At 38.7% G+C, this 18,079-nt stretch overlaps 1 protein-coding gene across 9 annotated transcripts in view; it reads right to left on the bottom strand.

Moving 5' to 3' along the window:
* The window catches only part of celf6 (CUGBP Elav-like family member 6), a 159,295-nt gene that overhangs the window by 43,913 nt on the left and 97,303 nt on the right, over positions 1–18,079 (bottom strand). For all 9 annotated transcript variants that reach the window (XR_006372328.1, XR_006372329.1, XM_044133903.1 and 6 more), the window contains exons 3-4: positions 14,664–14,712; positions 3,445–3,573 (exon numbers count right to left, since the gene is read on the bottom strand). Coding sequence is in view for 7 of the 9 variants with exons in the window: in XM_044133903.1 (XP_043989838.1) it covers positions 3,445–3,573; positions 14,664–14,712 (178 nt within the window). In the remaining 2 variants the exon portion in view is untranslated. The remainder of the gene's footprint in view (positions 1–3,444; positions 3,574–14,663; positions 14,713–18,079) is intronic.

The following is an 18,079-nucleotide window of genomic DNA, read 5'->3' as shown; positions in this document are numbered from 1 at the left end:
CTTTGAGGAGCAGCACCATAGAGAGATGGATGTTAAACTTCTCGGCCTTTTTACTGGGTGAAGAGGGGTGCTGAAAAGCCTCTGAGTAGCATAAATTTACATCAACAGGGACAAAGCCTCAGCCGTGGAACAGATAGCGCTGTCAATTTCAAGGTCTGTCTCACTCAAATTATGGGAACCTCATCCTGAGTGAGGCGGCTGGCAAAATAATTTGCCGTAACATCCGGTAATGATTGCGTGGGACTGTTGCACGGGCAGTGATAGAACTAGATACCTATGTACACAATCTTTGTGTGATTGTGGCATTCATAGTTAATACTGAGTTTTTACTCTCCTTGTTTCATAACAATGAAATTTGAAAAAGCAGGAGTGCTCTAGTCAGTGATAACATCAACATACACTAAACCAGGGAAAACACAGCACGTGAGGAAAGAAAAGAAGAGTCGAGGTGTGAGGTGCAGGAAGGTGAAAATGAGTGAAAGTACAAACAAGGAAGAAAACTAGTTCCTGTCTGACACCGCCGCATGGGCTTTATTTTAGTTCATATGCTGTCAATCAGCTTGAGGCATCTAAACAAAGAGAAAGGGTGTAGGGGGAAAGCAGGAGAAAGATGGCAAAAACAGAAACAAGCCACAAAGCAAAAAGATGGAGGGCTGGATGGGCTAAAGAGAGCAACAGACATGGGATTAACAGTGAAATGAACAGATGTAGGCACCGATGCAGGTGTGCAGTTTTGTATAAGGATGCTTCGTCTAGAATTTATACTTCATCACCTCATCTACCCTACCTTCCTTCATTTTCAGAGGCTGTACCTACATAAATAAATCGAATTCAGGAGACAAAATAGCAGGTGAAAATTCAGATCAGTATCTTGAGAATCCATTGTTGTGCATAAATGCATTTATTTGTGATGCTAACTTGTTTTCCAACTTTTAACTGAACGACACAGTTTTTCACATGACATGAAAAAAAACAATGTTTGAAACTTTTCGTAGGAAACAAACGCAATGCTTTTTGTCTACCAAGGTGAGAGCTTGTGTTAAGCACACAGGCAGTCTTGCATGTCCCTCCTCTTCTTTAAATTTAACCATAATGCCTTTGTCTTTGTGTTAAATTTGACAGTATAAACAAAAGGCACATGTCCAAGTAATCCAACCTAATAGACATTATTCTGTTGTTCAGGTTTGCTGATTCTTGGTGGAAATGAGCTTGCAACTCTGGAAGAGAAAAGGAGAGGACTGAAGCAGCAGCTTAAAGTGTTCTGTCTCTTAAATCATTGTGAAGGTGAGCACTGCCAAAAGAACAGCACAGATATGTTTGTCTTTAGCTTACATGAGTGAAGACTTTGTCAACTGATGCGCATAAACAGATTTAGGACATCATCAAAGAGAAACACCAATAGTATTATTTAGAAGTAGACTGAATTATGAAAGTGGTCTTAATAGACATTTTTCAGTGAAAAATTATGACACTGCAATAAAGATGTTAAAGAGAGCAGCTGGTTTTTAATTTACCCATACTAAAAGTTTAAATGAGCAAAGAGAGGAAAAGTAATTAATCAGATGTAAATATTCTCATAGAGGGTTGGTGAATGACATCATGGTCTGCATATTTATTTTGAAGCTTTCTTTGAGACGATCAGTGATTAAGAACTCGTTCCTGTTGGAGTTATAAACTTAGCTACAGACATTTAGATGGTGAAAATCAATCAAGTCATTTTAACCTGGTTGAAATGAACTCAGAGCTAGTTCTTGCTCAGTTGTGTACTGTCAACGTCGCATCTGTTATGACAAGTAAAATACTAAAAATGATACAGGAAATTAATTTGTCCACTTGACTGTTCTGTAAATTTGTTTTCTGTATAATTTCAGGTGAGGCAGTGCTGAGCTGTGCCTCACACACACCGACAGATGCATGCAGTTGGGGCACGTTGTTGTCTGACTTTATGTTACCAATATACATATTTAATTACTCATGAATTACATGTCCTGACGTTCCAGTCTGTGTGATATATTCAAAGAATGTGTGTGATATATTCAGACTCACTGATCGTTAAAAAAATAAACAGAAATAATGCACAGGGTGATGCAGAAAATACCATCCTGCTCTTCTTCTACACATGAAAGGAATGAAAATATACACAACTCCTTGTTGGCGATTAGCAACACAGCCAGACTTTTACAAATGAAGGTGAACAAGGATGATTTTTACAACAGAGAGACAGAGAAGAATGGACTATATAGAATTTTGAATTATAGTGAAAAAACTTGAGAGCACAGCCAAAAAAAAATTACATGTTTGAAAAATTAAATTTGACCTGATATAAAATATTCTTCTTTCGCAATCATATTGCTGAGCAATAGTGAATTGATTAAAGAATAATTGAAAGCTTTTAAGTCAACTAAATGTTTTAATTGAGGTCAAATTTGAAATATACTTTTTTTATTTTGTATATTTGTATATTTGACTCGAGAGCAGTCAATGCCTCACCAGTTAGGAAATTTCCCACACATCTTTTTAAAGGTGAATTGGCAATAACACTTTGTAAAGCACTTTGAAATGCCTTGCTGCTGAAATGTGCTATACAAATAAAATTTGATTGATTGATTGATTGATTGATTGATTGATTGATTGATTGATTGATTGATTGATTGATTGATTGATTGATTGATTGATTGATTGATTGATTGATAACAGTAGATGGGAATGATTAATTCAGACTTTGTCAGAAATGGGAACAGAGGGCCATGACAAGAGCAGATTCATCCTATATTTTAAAACTATCTTTAATTTGACTATTCTCTCCTACCTACATACAATGTAGGCCACAAATATGAGCTCAAATCTGTCAAGAAGTGAGTGACAGCAGCAGAGCTCAGAAACGGTGCTTTATTTACAGTAGGACAGTATTGTCCAATAACAGTCTCTGGGGAGGGATGATGGAAGTGTGGGAAACAAACATGATTACACCTCTCCACTCTTCAGATAACACGAAGAGCAGGAAGAGAGGTGGTGCAGAGAAACAAGCTGCTACGCAAGTGTGAGCCCAGGATGAGACGAGTGACTGTGATCAGGAGACAACAAACGGAAAAGATGACGAATGAAATACCAAAAGAGGGAGAAAGGAGCAGGGGATGGGGTGAGAAAATGAAATGGAGAAAAACAATACAAACGAAAGAAAGTAGGGAAAAGAAGGTGTCAGAGTGTGGTGACAACGAGATATAATAGAAATGCAAGTGCGATGCATAAAAGGCAGAATATGAAAAAAACTGAGTAGCTGAAGGGGAGGATGAGTTATTCAGAGAGCATTGCAGACAATCATGATGAATGAAGCACAGGAAGACAATACCTCTGAAAATGCAAAGAACAGAAAAAAGATGAATAGATAGGGATTAAGAAAGATAAGCAGGGGAGAGTAATAGGGGGAGGCGTGTGGGCTCTGACCCTTACTGGCCCCATCAGGCCCTCGAAGGACGGTGCACTCCTCAATCTGGCCGAAGGTCTCGAACAGCCGCCGGACATCGTCCTCGCTCTGTTGCTTGCCGAGCATTCCTACAAACAGCTTCCTGTCTTCTGGATTGGGAAAAGGGAATGAGAAAGGGAAGGAAGGTGGATAGAAAAGAAGAGAAGAAAGAAATGCTAGAGCTGTTGGCACCATTCTGCAGAGGCTTTTTTTATCAGCAGTCTGCTGTGTTGTTGCTGCTGCTGTTGTTGATCTCACCGTTGTCGAGCGTTTCACTTCCCCTCCCAACCCCCCCAATCTATGCATGGGGGTGATTTATTCCTGCATCTACTAATCTATTCAAGTCTTCTGTATTGATGTCTGATACAGAAAAGTTGGGAGAGCTGCGGATTCCTCCCAAAAGTGAGAAGGGTAATATTTTGCAGTAGCAGGCGAGCTCTTTGATTGTTGGTGAGAAAACATCCAACAACAACATGTACATTTTTATCACCCAAATAGTAAGCATTATAATAAACAACAGCAAACTTCATGTACAAGGCGAACAATGGAGTTTTTAAAGTCTGCCATGTTTTGGAGGTTGCTATGTCAAATAAAAGCTAACAGACATCTGTATGGCTTTCATACATGCGCAGGATACCTTGCAAAAGTATTTATTCAGCTTGAGCTTTTTCATAGTTTGTTGACAAATCAACATAAAGTAGTGAATAAGTTATGAAAGTTGAAGAAAAACGATAAATTGTTTCGCAGTAATTTCAAATAAAATGTTTAAATTGTGCTTTGAACATGTAATAAAACACTTCTACTGTTAAACTTCTGAGTAAAATCCAGCACTATTAATTGCCTTCAGAATTTATATAGTAAGGATTTTTTGTGTATTTTGTTCACATTGTGAATTTAGATGCCCTGTGAAGGCCTCAAATGTTTGTTAGAGGACATCAATGAACAATCAGCACTGTGAAGTGAAAGAAACACACCAAACAGTTCAGGAACTAGGCTGTGGGGAAGTTTCACGCAGCTCTGAACAAGAACCAGGCCCAAAAAAACATGGCCTCCAACCTAAACTGACATGCTGGGAAAAAAGAGCATTACCAGAAGGCCAAAAAGCTGGCCTTTATGGAAGTGTGGCAATATGAAACCCTGTGCTGAAAAAAAAAAAAAATAGATCCTTGGCTACAAGCAATATTCAGGACACAGCAAACATGATAAATGTTTTGGTCATATTTGGTCTACATTCAATATATCGTCTGTGAAAGAAACTTAACACTGCTCATCAAATGAAAAACAAGATCCCCACAGTGAAGCTGGTCATAGCTGATGGGAAGACTAAGCTAAGTAAAAGACAATGTCGAAAGAAAACTGTAGAAGCAGCAAAATACAAAAGAAAAAGTTAATTTGCAGGAGGACAATGACATGAAACATACAGCCAGAGGTACAGTGAAATGGTTTGGATTAAATCATATAAAGGACAAATATAGTCAAAACAAACAAACTAGCACAAAGATAGGAAATAAGACGCAGCCCTGGGAAGGCCTCATGGATCTCTCACTCTCAGATAAAATTAGCCAATTTGCACTTAGATCATATTATGTTTTTGATAGTCATAGGTGAATTAATCAATGGACATATTATCTTGAGATATGCTTGTTTGTTTTTTCTTTTTTCTTTTTTTTTTTTTTTGAAAAATACAGTATATGTGCATCTTTTTGCATATACTGCAAAATATTAAATTAAAGTACAACGATGAAGATCACACTTTGACATTAAAATGCCTTGCAGTTTCTGGTAAAATAGTCAACACAGTCATATCTCTATCAAACAAATTGTTTTTTACTGCTGTATTAAATTTGAAATGTAAATGGTAACATAAAAAAAAACAATCTGCAATGAAGAGTGACATTTACTTCATTGTTTGTATTTTCAACAAATGCTTAGAGAGATCAAAATGAGTTACTCTTTGAAAAGCAAATCCTTACCCAGTTCTAGAGTATTGAACTCTTCCCTAGACCTATGGACTATATAACACAAAATTCTCAACTAGTCAGGGAGCTGCAATTTTCCAATTAATCCTACCAGTGCCTTGGCATTAGACAGAGCATTCATCTTCTTCACATCTTTTACATTATGCATCTCCTATTTCACTGTGTTGTGAAACGAAATGGCTACTAGCAAGAACCTATGAACAGGCCTGAGTGAAAGTGGCAGGAAGAGGAAGAAGAGTTTATTAGAAATGACACTGTTGATCTTCATCGTGAGTCATTTGACTGGTGGGAAGCGGGCAAGGAGTGGGGAAGAGCAGAGGGCTGGAGCATCACCTGGGCCTCAACAGATGTGACACCTCCTGTACCTGCCAGGCCCCATTAGATGCAGCTGTTCTAAAAATAAAGAAACAGGGCTTCCTGTTTTTTTCTGTAGTGAAATTGTCTCATTTTTCTGTTTCTATAATGTTCTAATAAAAACTCATATCTACCACTTGGCAGCACAAATTAACTTCTCCATAGACTGTGATTGTTCCAAAAGTGTCAGTGAATTTTCCTGTAGTTCTGTCTCCCGCAAAATGATTTCACCAGCCCAAGTAGAGGCTAATAATGCTGCTCTCCTTTTGGAACCACAGTGTTTAAGAAACCCCAAGGAGATCTCGACAGCCTGCCATTTTGAACAGGATTAGGCAAAGACTGTCAAGAAAATTAATATCTAGCAGCATTTTCATGCATTAGTAGAAAGCCTCTCTGATAAAAAGTAAATGGGTGGGAAAGGAATAAAAAAACCTGAACAACATCCATGGTTTCAAAGGTGAATTCATTTGCAAGAGTTCTGCTCTCCACTGTTCATGTTTTTACCAAGATGTACACATTACAAGCTAAGGGCATAGTGCACCTTTACACGCCTTCTGCATAATGTTAATGTTTTGGGACAAAAGTCTCATCTGAGTCCTGGCCTGAGAGGATCTAATGGCAGCTTTACAAGGCTAATTAACAAGCCATGAGCAGGGTAATGAACTTTCCAAATGCGCTGGCAAACGCAGAAATAAATCACACCCCAGTGAATGCATTAAAGGAAGTGTGAGTGTACTTTGCCGCCTTCCTTTGGGAGAACTGCAGTGAGAAAATGAATTTGGAGCTGGTATCTTTTCATTGCCGGACTTGAGAGAGTCTCAGTTGGCCCTCTGCATGCCCCGGCCAGTATATAGATTGCTATTAATTAGTCCACTTTGCACCTGCCTCCTAAGAAGCTGGTATAGTATTTTACATGTTCCCTCTTGTCTCCAGTGGCCATTCATAAGCTTTAAATTGCCATTTTACGAATATGAATAAATATTCTGTAGTACACCCCCAGCAAAGAAAAAAAAAAAAGATTCAATGACTTCAGACAGGATCAATGAGTATTCTATCAAAAGTGGGGAAATAAAGGACTCTTTTCTGAAGTAGTCATGTATTTGCATTAAGAGGGGTGAGGACCTTCCTATGGAGCTCACTGAGGATACAGAAGCAAGACGAAATTTATTGAGTCGACTGTTTGACCTCTTTGTGCTTAGCTCGCATTGAGGAGGGCTCATTTTATCCCTCAAACAGAGCTTAAACGCAGAGCTGGAGAACATTTGAGCTTCATAGCACTTTTGTCCTCCGTGCTGAAGAGACCTTTGTAATCTGCTCTTCAAACAATAACACTGCTTTAAAACAATAATGTCTGAGCACGTGGTTAAAGCCTGGCTCGAGTCTTTTAAACTGAAACTCCATTAAAGAATCAATGTTTAGATGGGTGTATTCTATTATATGTCTTTTCAAAGTAATATAACATTAATATTATACACATACATCAGGTTTCCTGTCAACAAATACTTCTATATTGTCCATAAAAATGACAAAGTGTGCCACAATGCCTAGAGAATGTTGATGATAAAACTGTAGATTTTTATTTTCAGGCAGCAGCCAATACACATCCACAGGCACTGTCATCTATACGTCTCCTTCTGCCTCTTTCCACCCCCACTTTCTATTCTCCAGACTGAAGGTGGAGGCAATTGTGTGGAAAATGGTTCCATGTCAGTCTTCAGCCATGTCCAAACTGAGGTGTCATGTGGACAGCCCCATTTTATGAATGCAAATAAAAAAGGAGATCAAAAAAAGTTATCAAAACACTACTGACATCTGACAATTGCTTGTCTCAGGAAGCCTTTTCATTTCAGCACCCGGTATATTAAAAATTAATGGATTTTGCACAGACGCCATATGCTGTCAAGATTGATGCTTCTCTCAATGGAATAAAGTGCTACTTGTGTTGTAGACTACAGTATATGCATATAGATTGTTCTTTTATTTTGCTTTCTTTTCCTTTTGTTTCTCTTTTGTTTTCTAACTTTCTTTTTAATGTTTGTTAGGAAACTTTTCCTTTTTCAGCCTCTTCAAGGAAAGAATCAGTTGCTCTAAAGCAAATTCTCAAAAAAAGTTTCAGCTGCTGCTTGCTAATAATGGGTATATTCTCTTTAAAGAGTAATTCTGCTGCCCCACCGTCACAGTAAATATTTACTTCCTTTTTTCACATGGTTCTATCAGTTATTGGCCTCAGGCAGGATAGTCGGGAAGCTTGGTTGCAGCGAGTGTTCACAAAGCACGGACAGCTGCATCCAATGATAGAAAATGCATACTAGACCGCTGGGTACATTTCCAATGTGGAGAAATGTTTTAGGCAGCACAACAAAGATATTATGCTTCTGAAAGACTCATTAGAATATCCAATACTGGTATGCTGCTGCCTGGGAGGCCTGCTACAAGTCAAAGTCAAGCTCACACATATGCACACATGTGCACGCCCACAAGTGGTAGCACTTAATTCCAGTGAGAAAAGCATCAATCTTGTGTGTGCAACCTGCGGCTTCTGAGCCACAGGTTGCAGGCCCCTGATGTAGGACGTTCCTATAAAAAGTAAATCTTTTCTCCAACGTTATTTAGAGATGCAATGTTCTCAAATTCTCCCTAATGACCCATTTGTTTTACATAAAATTTTATTTTGGTTTACTGGCCTGTTTCAAAATCTGTTTGACCCCTGGAAAACTTCACCAGATAAGCACCCTCTTGAAATCATAGCTATATTAATAAATATCCGAGTACCTGCTGTGGAAATTTATATTTTAAGGCTGAATTAGTTAGTTCACTAGTTAACACACTTACACAACCAGATTGTTGTACCACACTGTTGAAAATTGTTTAACGCCTGTTTATTGCAGAGAATATTTGCCACAATAAAGTCAGTATCTCAAAATTCAAAAATTTTCTTCAAAAGGTGTATACTATTGAAAGCCACTGCATTTGGTAAAATAACTTTTAACAAGGGCTGCATCAAAATTGACAAACAGTCAAATTCAGTAACCCTGATTTCTTTGCTATCCCATTTCAAATTAGCTTTTTTCCTTCTTCAGTAAATTCTCTAAACTCATAGCTACTTACAGTTATTTGTATGCATCAGATGAATTCTGTAGCACTAAATGATGCTTTATCAGTTGTGCTTCAAAGATTTCTTCCATCTTTGCACTATAAACCGTTACACAATATCACAAGTTGTTAGACCTCTCAAAATATTTTACCACACAGCAGAAGCTTTTGCCACAACTCTGTGGAGCTCTATAATAAACCATATCTGAGGGGAAAAAAACAAGATTAAAGTTATGGTCTAATTATTGATGACCTTTGATTATCTCAAGAAGAATTTTTTTAAAAGTGAGTGGGAACCAATTCTTACCAAGGACTGATTTTGAACATTACCCAAGAAATCAGTGTTTTAACAACAGAAACAGATAAATATTAATTAGTAGTGTTACAAGAAGTATGCTGTATTTTCTTTCTTCAGTTTGACAGCCACAAAATCCATTCAGTGAGCGTGTCACATCTGTTAACACAAACTTGTAATTAGATTAGCCAGAGAAGAACAAAAATAGACATGATGAAGATCCATAGATAAAGAATAATTAATTGTAATTATGTGCATTAAAAATCTACCAAGCATCCTGGAACACAATGGTAAATCCTTTCTTCATTATATTTTTTATTTTTATTTTTAAGCAGAACCCAATCATAGAGCTTAAATATTTAAGTGAAAACCTTTGAAACTCTATTATGGAAGCTCATGCATTCTCTGCCATCATGTCTCTTCTTAACTTGGCAAAAATTGCAGCATAGACAAAAAAAACTTTCAGAGTTCTTTGTGATTTTTACACAACTGTGTCCAAAGGCACAGAGGGATCTTTTGGCCTAATTTGCATGTAAAGTGGTGTGCTCGCCTCTTGGGGTGTGAAATGCCCCCATTCAGCCCCTGCATGCGGCCTGCAAAGTGAGACAGCCAGCAGCCTTCACTCCTCCCAGCCTGCTGAAGGATGGCATGGCAGCACAGTGTGTAGCATCTTAAGGTCCAGCCAATCTCTTTGCTGCCCAACTGAGGTCAACTTTTTGAAGGGCAATAGGTTGGCAGGGACAAACATGACCCTCTCATAAAGACTCCCTTCAGCCAGTCAGCCAAAGGACAAGAATGAGCTATTAAAAAGGTTTCCCTTGGGCTGTAAACACTGAAATGTCCCTGGTATGAGTGCCAAATCAAATCAAAGAGTGTTTAACTAATAAAACAAAGTAAGAAAACTATACACACAAATATGCTGAGAAGTCCGTTGTGAAAAAGTCAATCCTGATAGGGATTGCATTTCAGGCCAGTGTTGAAAACATCTTATCAAAGTTAATAAAAACGGAGAGTGTGGCTGGCTGACCCATCATCTTTCTCATCAGTGTGGTCTCCAGTCGCATAGCAGTGGTATGAGGAGTGGGACCTGGCTCCAAGATTGTGTTTAGATAATGGCCATCTCCAATCATAGATAATCTTGCCCCATCTTTTCTTCTCAGACACAGCAGCAGACAAGGTCAGGGGGAAAAAGATTCCTGGCGAGGTAGAGATAGGGATGGGGCGGCTCTGAGATGATTTACTGCTGAGATTCACTCAGCTGCCTCCATCACCCTCCGTTAACTTTCTCATCCTGTCGTCTCTTGCCTTCTCACTCTTTCTGTCTTTCATCGTTCACTCTTTTGCATTGCTCCGTGGCCCTTGTGCTGAATCCTGACTCCTTTCTGTATCACTTGGTCTACCTTCCCTGTTTGGACTGGGATAAACATTAAGTACAAAAGGCAGCAAGAAAGGAAACTAGGGGAAGCTAGTGAAAGAACAAGAAATGTTTTCTTTTGATCTTTTCTGATTGTTCTGTACAGTAACAAACATGATTTAAGACACAGGTTCTCCTATGCCCTTAGAGCACCAATCAAAGGACTACTTTAGTACGTTTCTCTAAGTATCTCTGATGTGAAATTATAAATAAAAATGCCAGAGTGATGCAGAAAAAGTGGTAGAAATGGTATTTGTGGGGAAGAGGTCAATTGACTCAAGGGACAGAAATAGATTTAAGAGCTGCAGGGCTTCTCTCCTGTGCACCATTCTGTCTTGTAAATCCAAGGAGAAAAATGAAGCAAGACGTGAGTCATTGAAATAGACAGCCGGAGAATCAGCCCTGTGATCCACAATGGCAGCCGAGTAGCAGGATTGTGAGCTGCCAGCTCTCCCCTACGTCCTCCCCACCATTTTATGAGCACCGGTTTTACTTCTTATCCTGACACTCCCATATCCCCAGAGAAACGGTGTCTCGCAGGGGCAGAGTGAACAAAAGAGGGGCTACTGGAGCGTCGAAATGGAGTAATGGGCCCTAATACCTGCACAGGCACGTAATCGAGACCCTGCACAGCTTTCCATGACAGATATTTGCTGATGTCTTTGTAGTGATAAATGTGACTCTCTTCTAGAGGTGCAAATGTCCTGGTTCAGCCTCAGGTTTGACAGCCTTGTGGCTCCACTGGGACTGGTGCCTGACTGGTCACCAGCTTTCCAAAGATGAATCCCGATATACTTTTTCTCCCTTAGTCAAACCTCGCTGGGCTGTCTATTTTCTTTTAACCACAAGCCTTCATAGTAAATCTCATTTCATTGTCAGCTGTGACTGTGGTTTACCTCTTCTGCCTTGTCTCCTGACTTCCTGTTGCCATTAACGCTCAATATCTCTGTTGGGGCCTGTCTGCTCGGTCTTATTTCATTCTCCGCTCTGTCCTATCCTGTCCTCCTATATAGAAAGTTCATCTGACAGACTAGCAGGAGTTGTGCCAATGAAAGAACCCTCTGTATTTCATTCACACTGCCTGTTCATCTCCTTTCTCTTTCTCTCAAAAAAGGGGCAGTAATTGATACTGGGACCCAATCCATCCTCCCCTCTTAAGCCCAGAGATCCAATTTATCTTGGTGAGAATGCTGATTGGCTCTCTCCCAGGCCTTGTCGGTCAGACTTTGCCTGTTTTTAGATGGCCGTTAATTAAAGTGTCGCCATGACAAAAATAAGATCTACATTGGGTGTGTGTGGCAAAGGAAATGAACCATCTCATTCACACTTGACCACATAAATCAACAAAGTGGCTGAGACTAATATGACCCAGGCAGTCTAAAGCACCATTTTAAAATGAAATCACAGGGCTTACACAGAACTATACAATAAGATCCTTTTCAACCCATGTGAATCTTTAGCTGGTTTAATCCACATTAACCTCAGTTATGTTAGTCACAAATGGCTTCAGAATGATCAAGTCAATCACAGTGTCAGTTAGACTATAAATATAGGAAGGAGCCCATGCAACACATTCAGAACAGAGCCAAAGTCGACTTGCATAATTTAACAAGACTGAAGCTTTAAATAACATAGCGGTACATGACAGTTTTGTGTTTTAATGTGTTTATTAATAAGTTACAGTAATCTTACTGCAAACGATCTCAAATAGATGGCCATAGGTTACTATGTGATTACCTAAAGTCATCATGTAAACATGCTATTTTTCTACAGAGACTTTACCTAAATTATGCAGCAAATAATGTGTTAACCAAAATAAGGTCTGTAAATAGAGTAAATATAATTTATTGGTTAATTTGAAAATTATACTACTTTTATTTCTTTTGATTACATTATTCAATGTAATAAAATAAGAAATAAAAATCTTGAAAGGGTGGTTGGTTATGTATTTATTCCCATCAGACACCTCAATTTACATTCCAGTGCAGCCAGCTGCCTACAGTGCTTACCCAATCAGTAAATAGAGCCCACATGTTTATCTTTTTTTTTTTTTGGTACAAATCCAGCTGTTCTGTGAAGGCATCGTGTTTATTGGAGAACATTACTGAATGAACAGCATCATAAAGACAAGGGAACATAGGCCGGGGATGAAGTTGTGGAGAAGATTAAAGCAGGGTTAGTTTGTAAAGAATATTAAATGATTAAAAAAAAAATCTCACAGTGATCATCCACAACATCCACATAGTATTGTGGATGATGTGTCCATCATTGGAAATAGAAAAGATTACTTTGTAGGTTTGCAAAACAGCAAATCTACAACAGCATGACTAAACAGACAGGTCTACCAAGGACAGTATTAATCAGAAAACAGAGTGGGTGATCTTTAGATGTCTCAAGTCAATCTCATGAAAATTAATAGTCATACACTTCACAAATCTGGTGAGACAACATAAAAAATATGCTGAAAGAGCCACAAGAAGTTATGTTTCCAGTTTGCAACAAGCCATATAGGGGACACAATAAACATGAAGATGGTGCTCTCTTGAGATATACTCAAATCTGAACTTTTTTACTCCACATCATTCTAAACATACAATTCCCGTGGTAAAACATGGCACTCGCAGCATCATGCCGTTGTGATGCTTTTCTTCAGCAGGGAAAAGAAAGCCTGTCAGAGTTAGGATGGAAGATGCCAATCTCAGTGCAATCCTATATACAACCAGAACTACAATGGAATAGTTTAGAGCAAATCATATTCAGTTGCTACAACAATTTAGTCAAAGTATCCACTTGAAAATCTGTAACAATCCTTGATAGTTGATAGCAAGTGAAAAAAGTACTCTGGTCAGATGAGTCCAAACTCTAACCTTTTGGTCCACATGCAAAACACTATGTGTCGCAGGAAACTACATCATCCTAATGCACATGTACACGCACACGCACCCACACACACACATATGCATCACCACAGGGAAACATGGAGGTGGAAAGCTCAGGCTAGTGCTTTTTTATTCACCTAAGTATGCAACAGGGCAGATCTGGAATGATAACATGTTGGAGGCTGTAAAAAGTCATGTGTAGATATTGAAATTCTTGCAAGACAAAAAGTCTAAATATGCAATAAGAGTTAAATTTAAGCTTTTACATGAAAGTATTTTTATGTTTTACAGTTACTTAGACATAGTTGAAACTTCTAATTGAGAATTTGTGGCAAAGTTTGAAAGAGGATTTTTACAGATGCAATCCCTCCAATAACAGAAAAAGAAATTGAAATTCATATGTATAATTTGAAAAAAATGTGTAAAAATGGAATGAATACTTTTGCAAGGTACTGTATTCTTTCTGCCAATATTTTCCACAAGCATAACATATTTCAGACTGGCTTAAAGTGAAAATGACAACTGGAATGTTTTTTAGAACATACGTTGTTTTACACAGAAAAAGAAATTAGTATAATTTATTGTTTTGAAACCTGAACCTCTTGCGTTTACAGTGGTTGTCTACAATTATACTTTTATTTGCTAGGTAGATCATATACTAATTTTTTATGCACATAAAGAATAAGCATAGATACACTGAGTACTGATGGTCTGATGGTCACTTAGTTGTGCTAGCAGAGCATCTACAGCACACTCACATCAATAGTGTCTGAGCAGCTTCCATAGGAAAGCATGTATACTTTTCAGTGTGTTTGAGTATCTATCCCTCTCTGGAGTAGGCTATGACTGTAGACACAGCCTTGTGGAGGTCCTGCATTTTTTTTTCTCCATTCTTTTATTTCTTTTCACTTTCACTTTGTGTCCCTCTCTGCTTTGGCTCACAAGTTTGTTCTATGGCTGTGAACTTGAGACAGCTCCTCTGCTGGCGCAGATGGGAAGTCAATAGAAGCAAGTGACCTATATTATGGGGAACTCTACTAACTCCCAGTGTGTGTCTAAGGTGAGAGCAGAATATTAAGGATTGCATGAGTACTATACCAGAGTACTGGTATAGCACTCATGCGTTTGTCTGTGAGTGTGTTTTTTTTAGAGGTTGTTCACCAGAGACTAGACGAAGGTTAATTACCTCCCCGTCCTTCGCTGTCGGCTGGCTTCACCTGAATGGGTCGGTTCATCTGGAGAAGCAAAAAGGAAGAGAAAGGAAATTCCAGTTTAACCAAACACAACAGGAGGTAACTTTACAATATACAAAGTGTGAAAAAAAAAATTAAAAAAAATCAAATGGCAGTGTTTCTGGTGTCAGTGTCCCATGTCTGCTCTGCATTGTGTGCTAAGCACAGGAATTAAATGGTGATAATGACGTAAAACAGATAAATCTGCACAAAGCTCAATGCCAGTGTCTTTAATTAATCCAGGATAAAGTCTCCAGAGAACCTGAACTCCCTTCACAGTTCAGCAGAATTAGCACTTTTCAATGACAGAGCCACACTGGATATCAGATGGCACTTGGAGATTAATATCATTACATCAGCCACTCCCAGCCTCACTGGGAGTGGTCTTTTCTGACTGGCCCTTGCTCTTCTGCCCACTACTGGGTCCAGACTTACAGTCACCAACTACAGTCTGCTCATCCTTGACCCTCTACAATTTCTTCTGCACTTAGTCTGGCTTGTCTCTCTACGCCCTTCTGCACCTCACACCCATTAAGGCAACGGCATGGTTAGTCTATTCTACCTGGGGTGGCCATCTTTTTTCTCCCTGGAGCTATTGAGAGCCAAGGTACAGCAAAGCTATAAAACACTTTCTGAAAGGTTAACAGTTGGAAGGAGATCAACAAGCCTTGAGAAAATTTGATGTAGAAGTGAGACCAAAATGTTTGGAAGCTAACATAAAAAGTAAAACCTGTTAAAAATAAAACCTTGATAGGTTTTTTCAATAGAGTTTCAAGACAAAAACAGTTTTAAAGTTTAGAGTTATGCCATAAGATGCAGCTTACAAAGAGTGCCTTCACATATCAAACCTGTCATTTCTTTGTACTTCAGGCTTTAGTGAGTCTGTCTTTCTAACTAGACATTTCAACCAGGTTTTCTGCCGGTAACAGTGCCCACTCAGATCAGTCAGCTGCAGGGCAACGTTGTGGATGTTGTGCCTTCAGGCAATACAGCATTTGACAACACTTGACATGAACTGAAAACATTGCAAAATATAGACCCAGAATGCCAGACATGCATGGACATGGCTCTATACATGGTGATATATTGCACTACCCTGGCATTACGCATTTACACTAACGTTAACAATGAAGTTTGTCTAGAAAACAAACACATTATCAATGGCTAGTGCACAAAGTTTTGTACAGAAAAAAGGTATTTTGTAGTATAAATATCTGCTGAAAACTAGGTCATAGATGTATAAATAACTGAGTTGACAACAGAAGGACCAATTCATAACTTTTCAACAGAAAAGTTAATTAAACTTTCGCATGTTTACACCCTTCTTACAATTTGATCACCAGTTAAGCCATTAAGATGTGTTTTTTTTTGTTTGTTTGTTTTTGGTGAATGACTGTCTCCATTTTCAGACCTGAAAGTAAAATGTGTCTTTGTTTAAAGCTGCTGTATTGGTACATAAATATCATGTTTTTTAATTGCTTATTTTGTGTCAATAAAAATAAAAAATACTTACAAATTTAGTATTTTTTCTATTCTTTGGTCAGCAGTGAACATGCCATCTTATTCAATTTCTTAGAACCTAAAACATACTTTTAAAATGTAACATTCATGCAAAAAGGAAAATGTAAAAACAGTTTCAGTTTTAACGGACATGAAAAATCAGTCACGTTCTTTATTGTGTTCAGTGTGACTATTACGTCTTTACCAATAAATAAATTATATTTAAAGAAAAACATGAAATTGTACCATAATGACATTATCTTTGTCATCTTACAGAACTGCTTAAATGCTTAAATTATGTCACTTACTGAGCTGAAAGCTATTGGAAAAATGGATACATAAAAAAAACACAAACGTCTGTTTACTGTTTCTTTGGAGGGGCTTTTATTATGTCTATTTTCAATACTGCTCTGAATATGTTTACATGTAAATCTAACATAAGGTTCAAGGAAGAATTCATAGCAGTCAGACAAAAACAGAGTGAGTATCATATAGAGTATTGGGAGGTGGGGTACAAGATGTCATGCTTAGATTTTATATGTAGTCATAGCAGTTTCATGTGGGGGCAGAAAAGGAATATTATAGAAGATTTATGATGCTACCAAAATCCCTGTCCTGTGATCATTCAGCTTTCAGGTCTTAAACGGCAGTGACTGGTCAGAAGGCTTCATTAGTAGCCCCTCAGCCACTGCAGCAACAAGAGTCATTTACTAACCCAAAAGTACACTTGGAGTTGCTAAGCAACAGAGTGGAGGTAGCCAGCAGGCAGACATGGCAGCCAGGTTGTTGGTCTGCAGGCTGTTTGCCAACCAATTGGCAATTCTCTACCTCAGTCTATTTTTTCTTTACTTGGTCCAAGGAGGTGATAAGGAGGCAAAAAAAAAAACAAAAAAAAACAAAACTTAACTCCCACTATTCAGTTTGTCCTACTTTTATGCCCCTTTTTCAAGATTCTGACGACGTTTTCAGAGCGAATCTACTACAACTTCAGCTTCCTGCCAAATTATGGCGTTGAGCTTTATGCCCAACTGTGCATCGGTAAATAGTACTCACATGCATATGGCTGGAGTTTAGATGCTTCTCTGAGCAGCTCCGTAGCCTCCTCTGAAAACATTTTATTGAACGGACAGCTGGAATGCTTCTAACAAGCAAGGTTGCTGCCCAAACATTTTTAAGTTCACTTTACTTTTATCGTCTTTCCCTCTTCCTTTTTTTTATCCTCTGACGTACTGCAACACACACAGAGGCACAAAAGTCTTGGGGCTCAATAACAGCAGGTGGCTTAGGTGACATTTTAATCCCTTATTACTGAGTGCAGGATTAGCCAACAGATCAAGGCAGAGTTAATTATATGAATTCATCAGAGGCTGGGCGAAGAGGCTGCCTGCTTTCCCCTTGGGCCAAGACCTACCACCCACTCTTTGTGCGCACACATGAGCCTATGCACACACACAAACACACACTGAGGAAAATGACAAGTGACATTCTATTTATGAGACACCAGCTAGCTTCTGATTAGTACTGCATTGACAAGGAGTGGAGACATCATACATCATGGCCTCCAGAGATGCTTTGAGACAAATGACATCAACCACCTTACAACTGCTCATAGCAAATTTAACAACAGAAATGCTGTGGATGAAGACAACAGGCTTCTTATCATCCTACAGATGTGTGTTGTCCGAAAGTTCAACCACTCCTACCCCACCCTGCACCCGTACACCAATTTTTTTTTGCTTTATCTTTGTCTCTCGATGTCCCTTTGGCCCCCAAAACCAATATGCTTCCCACCACAGCCCCTTAATGGGTTGATCAATGCTGACAAATAGGCAGCTCATGCTGTCTTGCAGGCCAACTCACAAGTCTGTGC

The sequence above is a fragment of the Gambusia affinis genome, linkage group LG02, assembly GCF_019740435.1.
Source record: "Gambusia affinis linkage group LG02, SWU_Gaff_1.0, whole genome shotgun sequence".
Classification (NCBI taxonomy): Eukaryota; Metazoa; Chordata; class Actinopteri; order Cyprinodontiformes; family Poeciliidae; genus Gambusia; species Gambusia affinis.
This window is presented reverse-complemented; position numbering and strand designations above follow the sequence as displayed.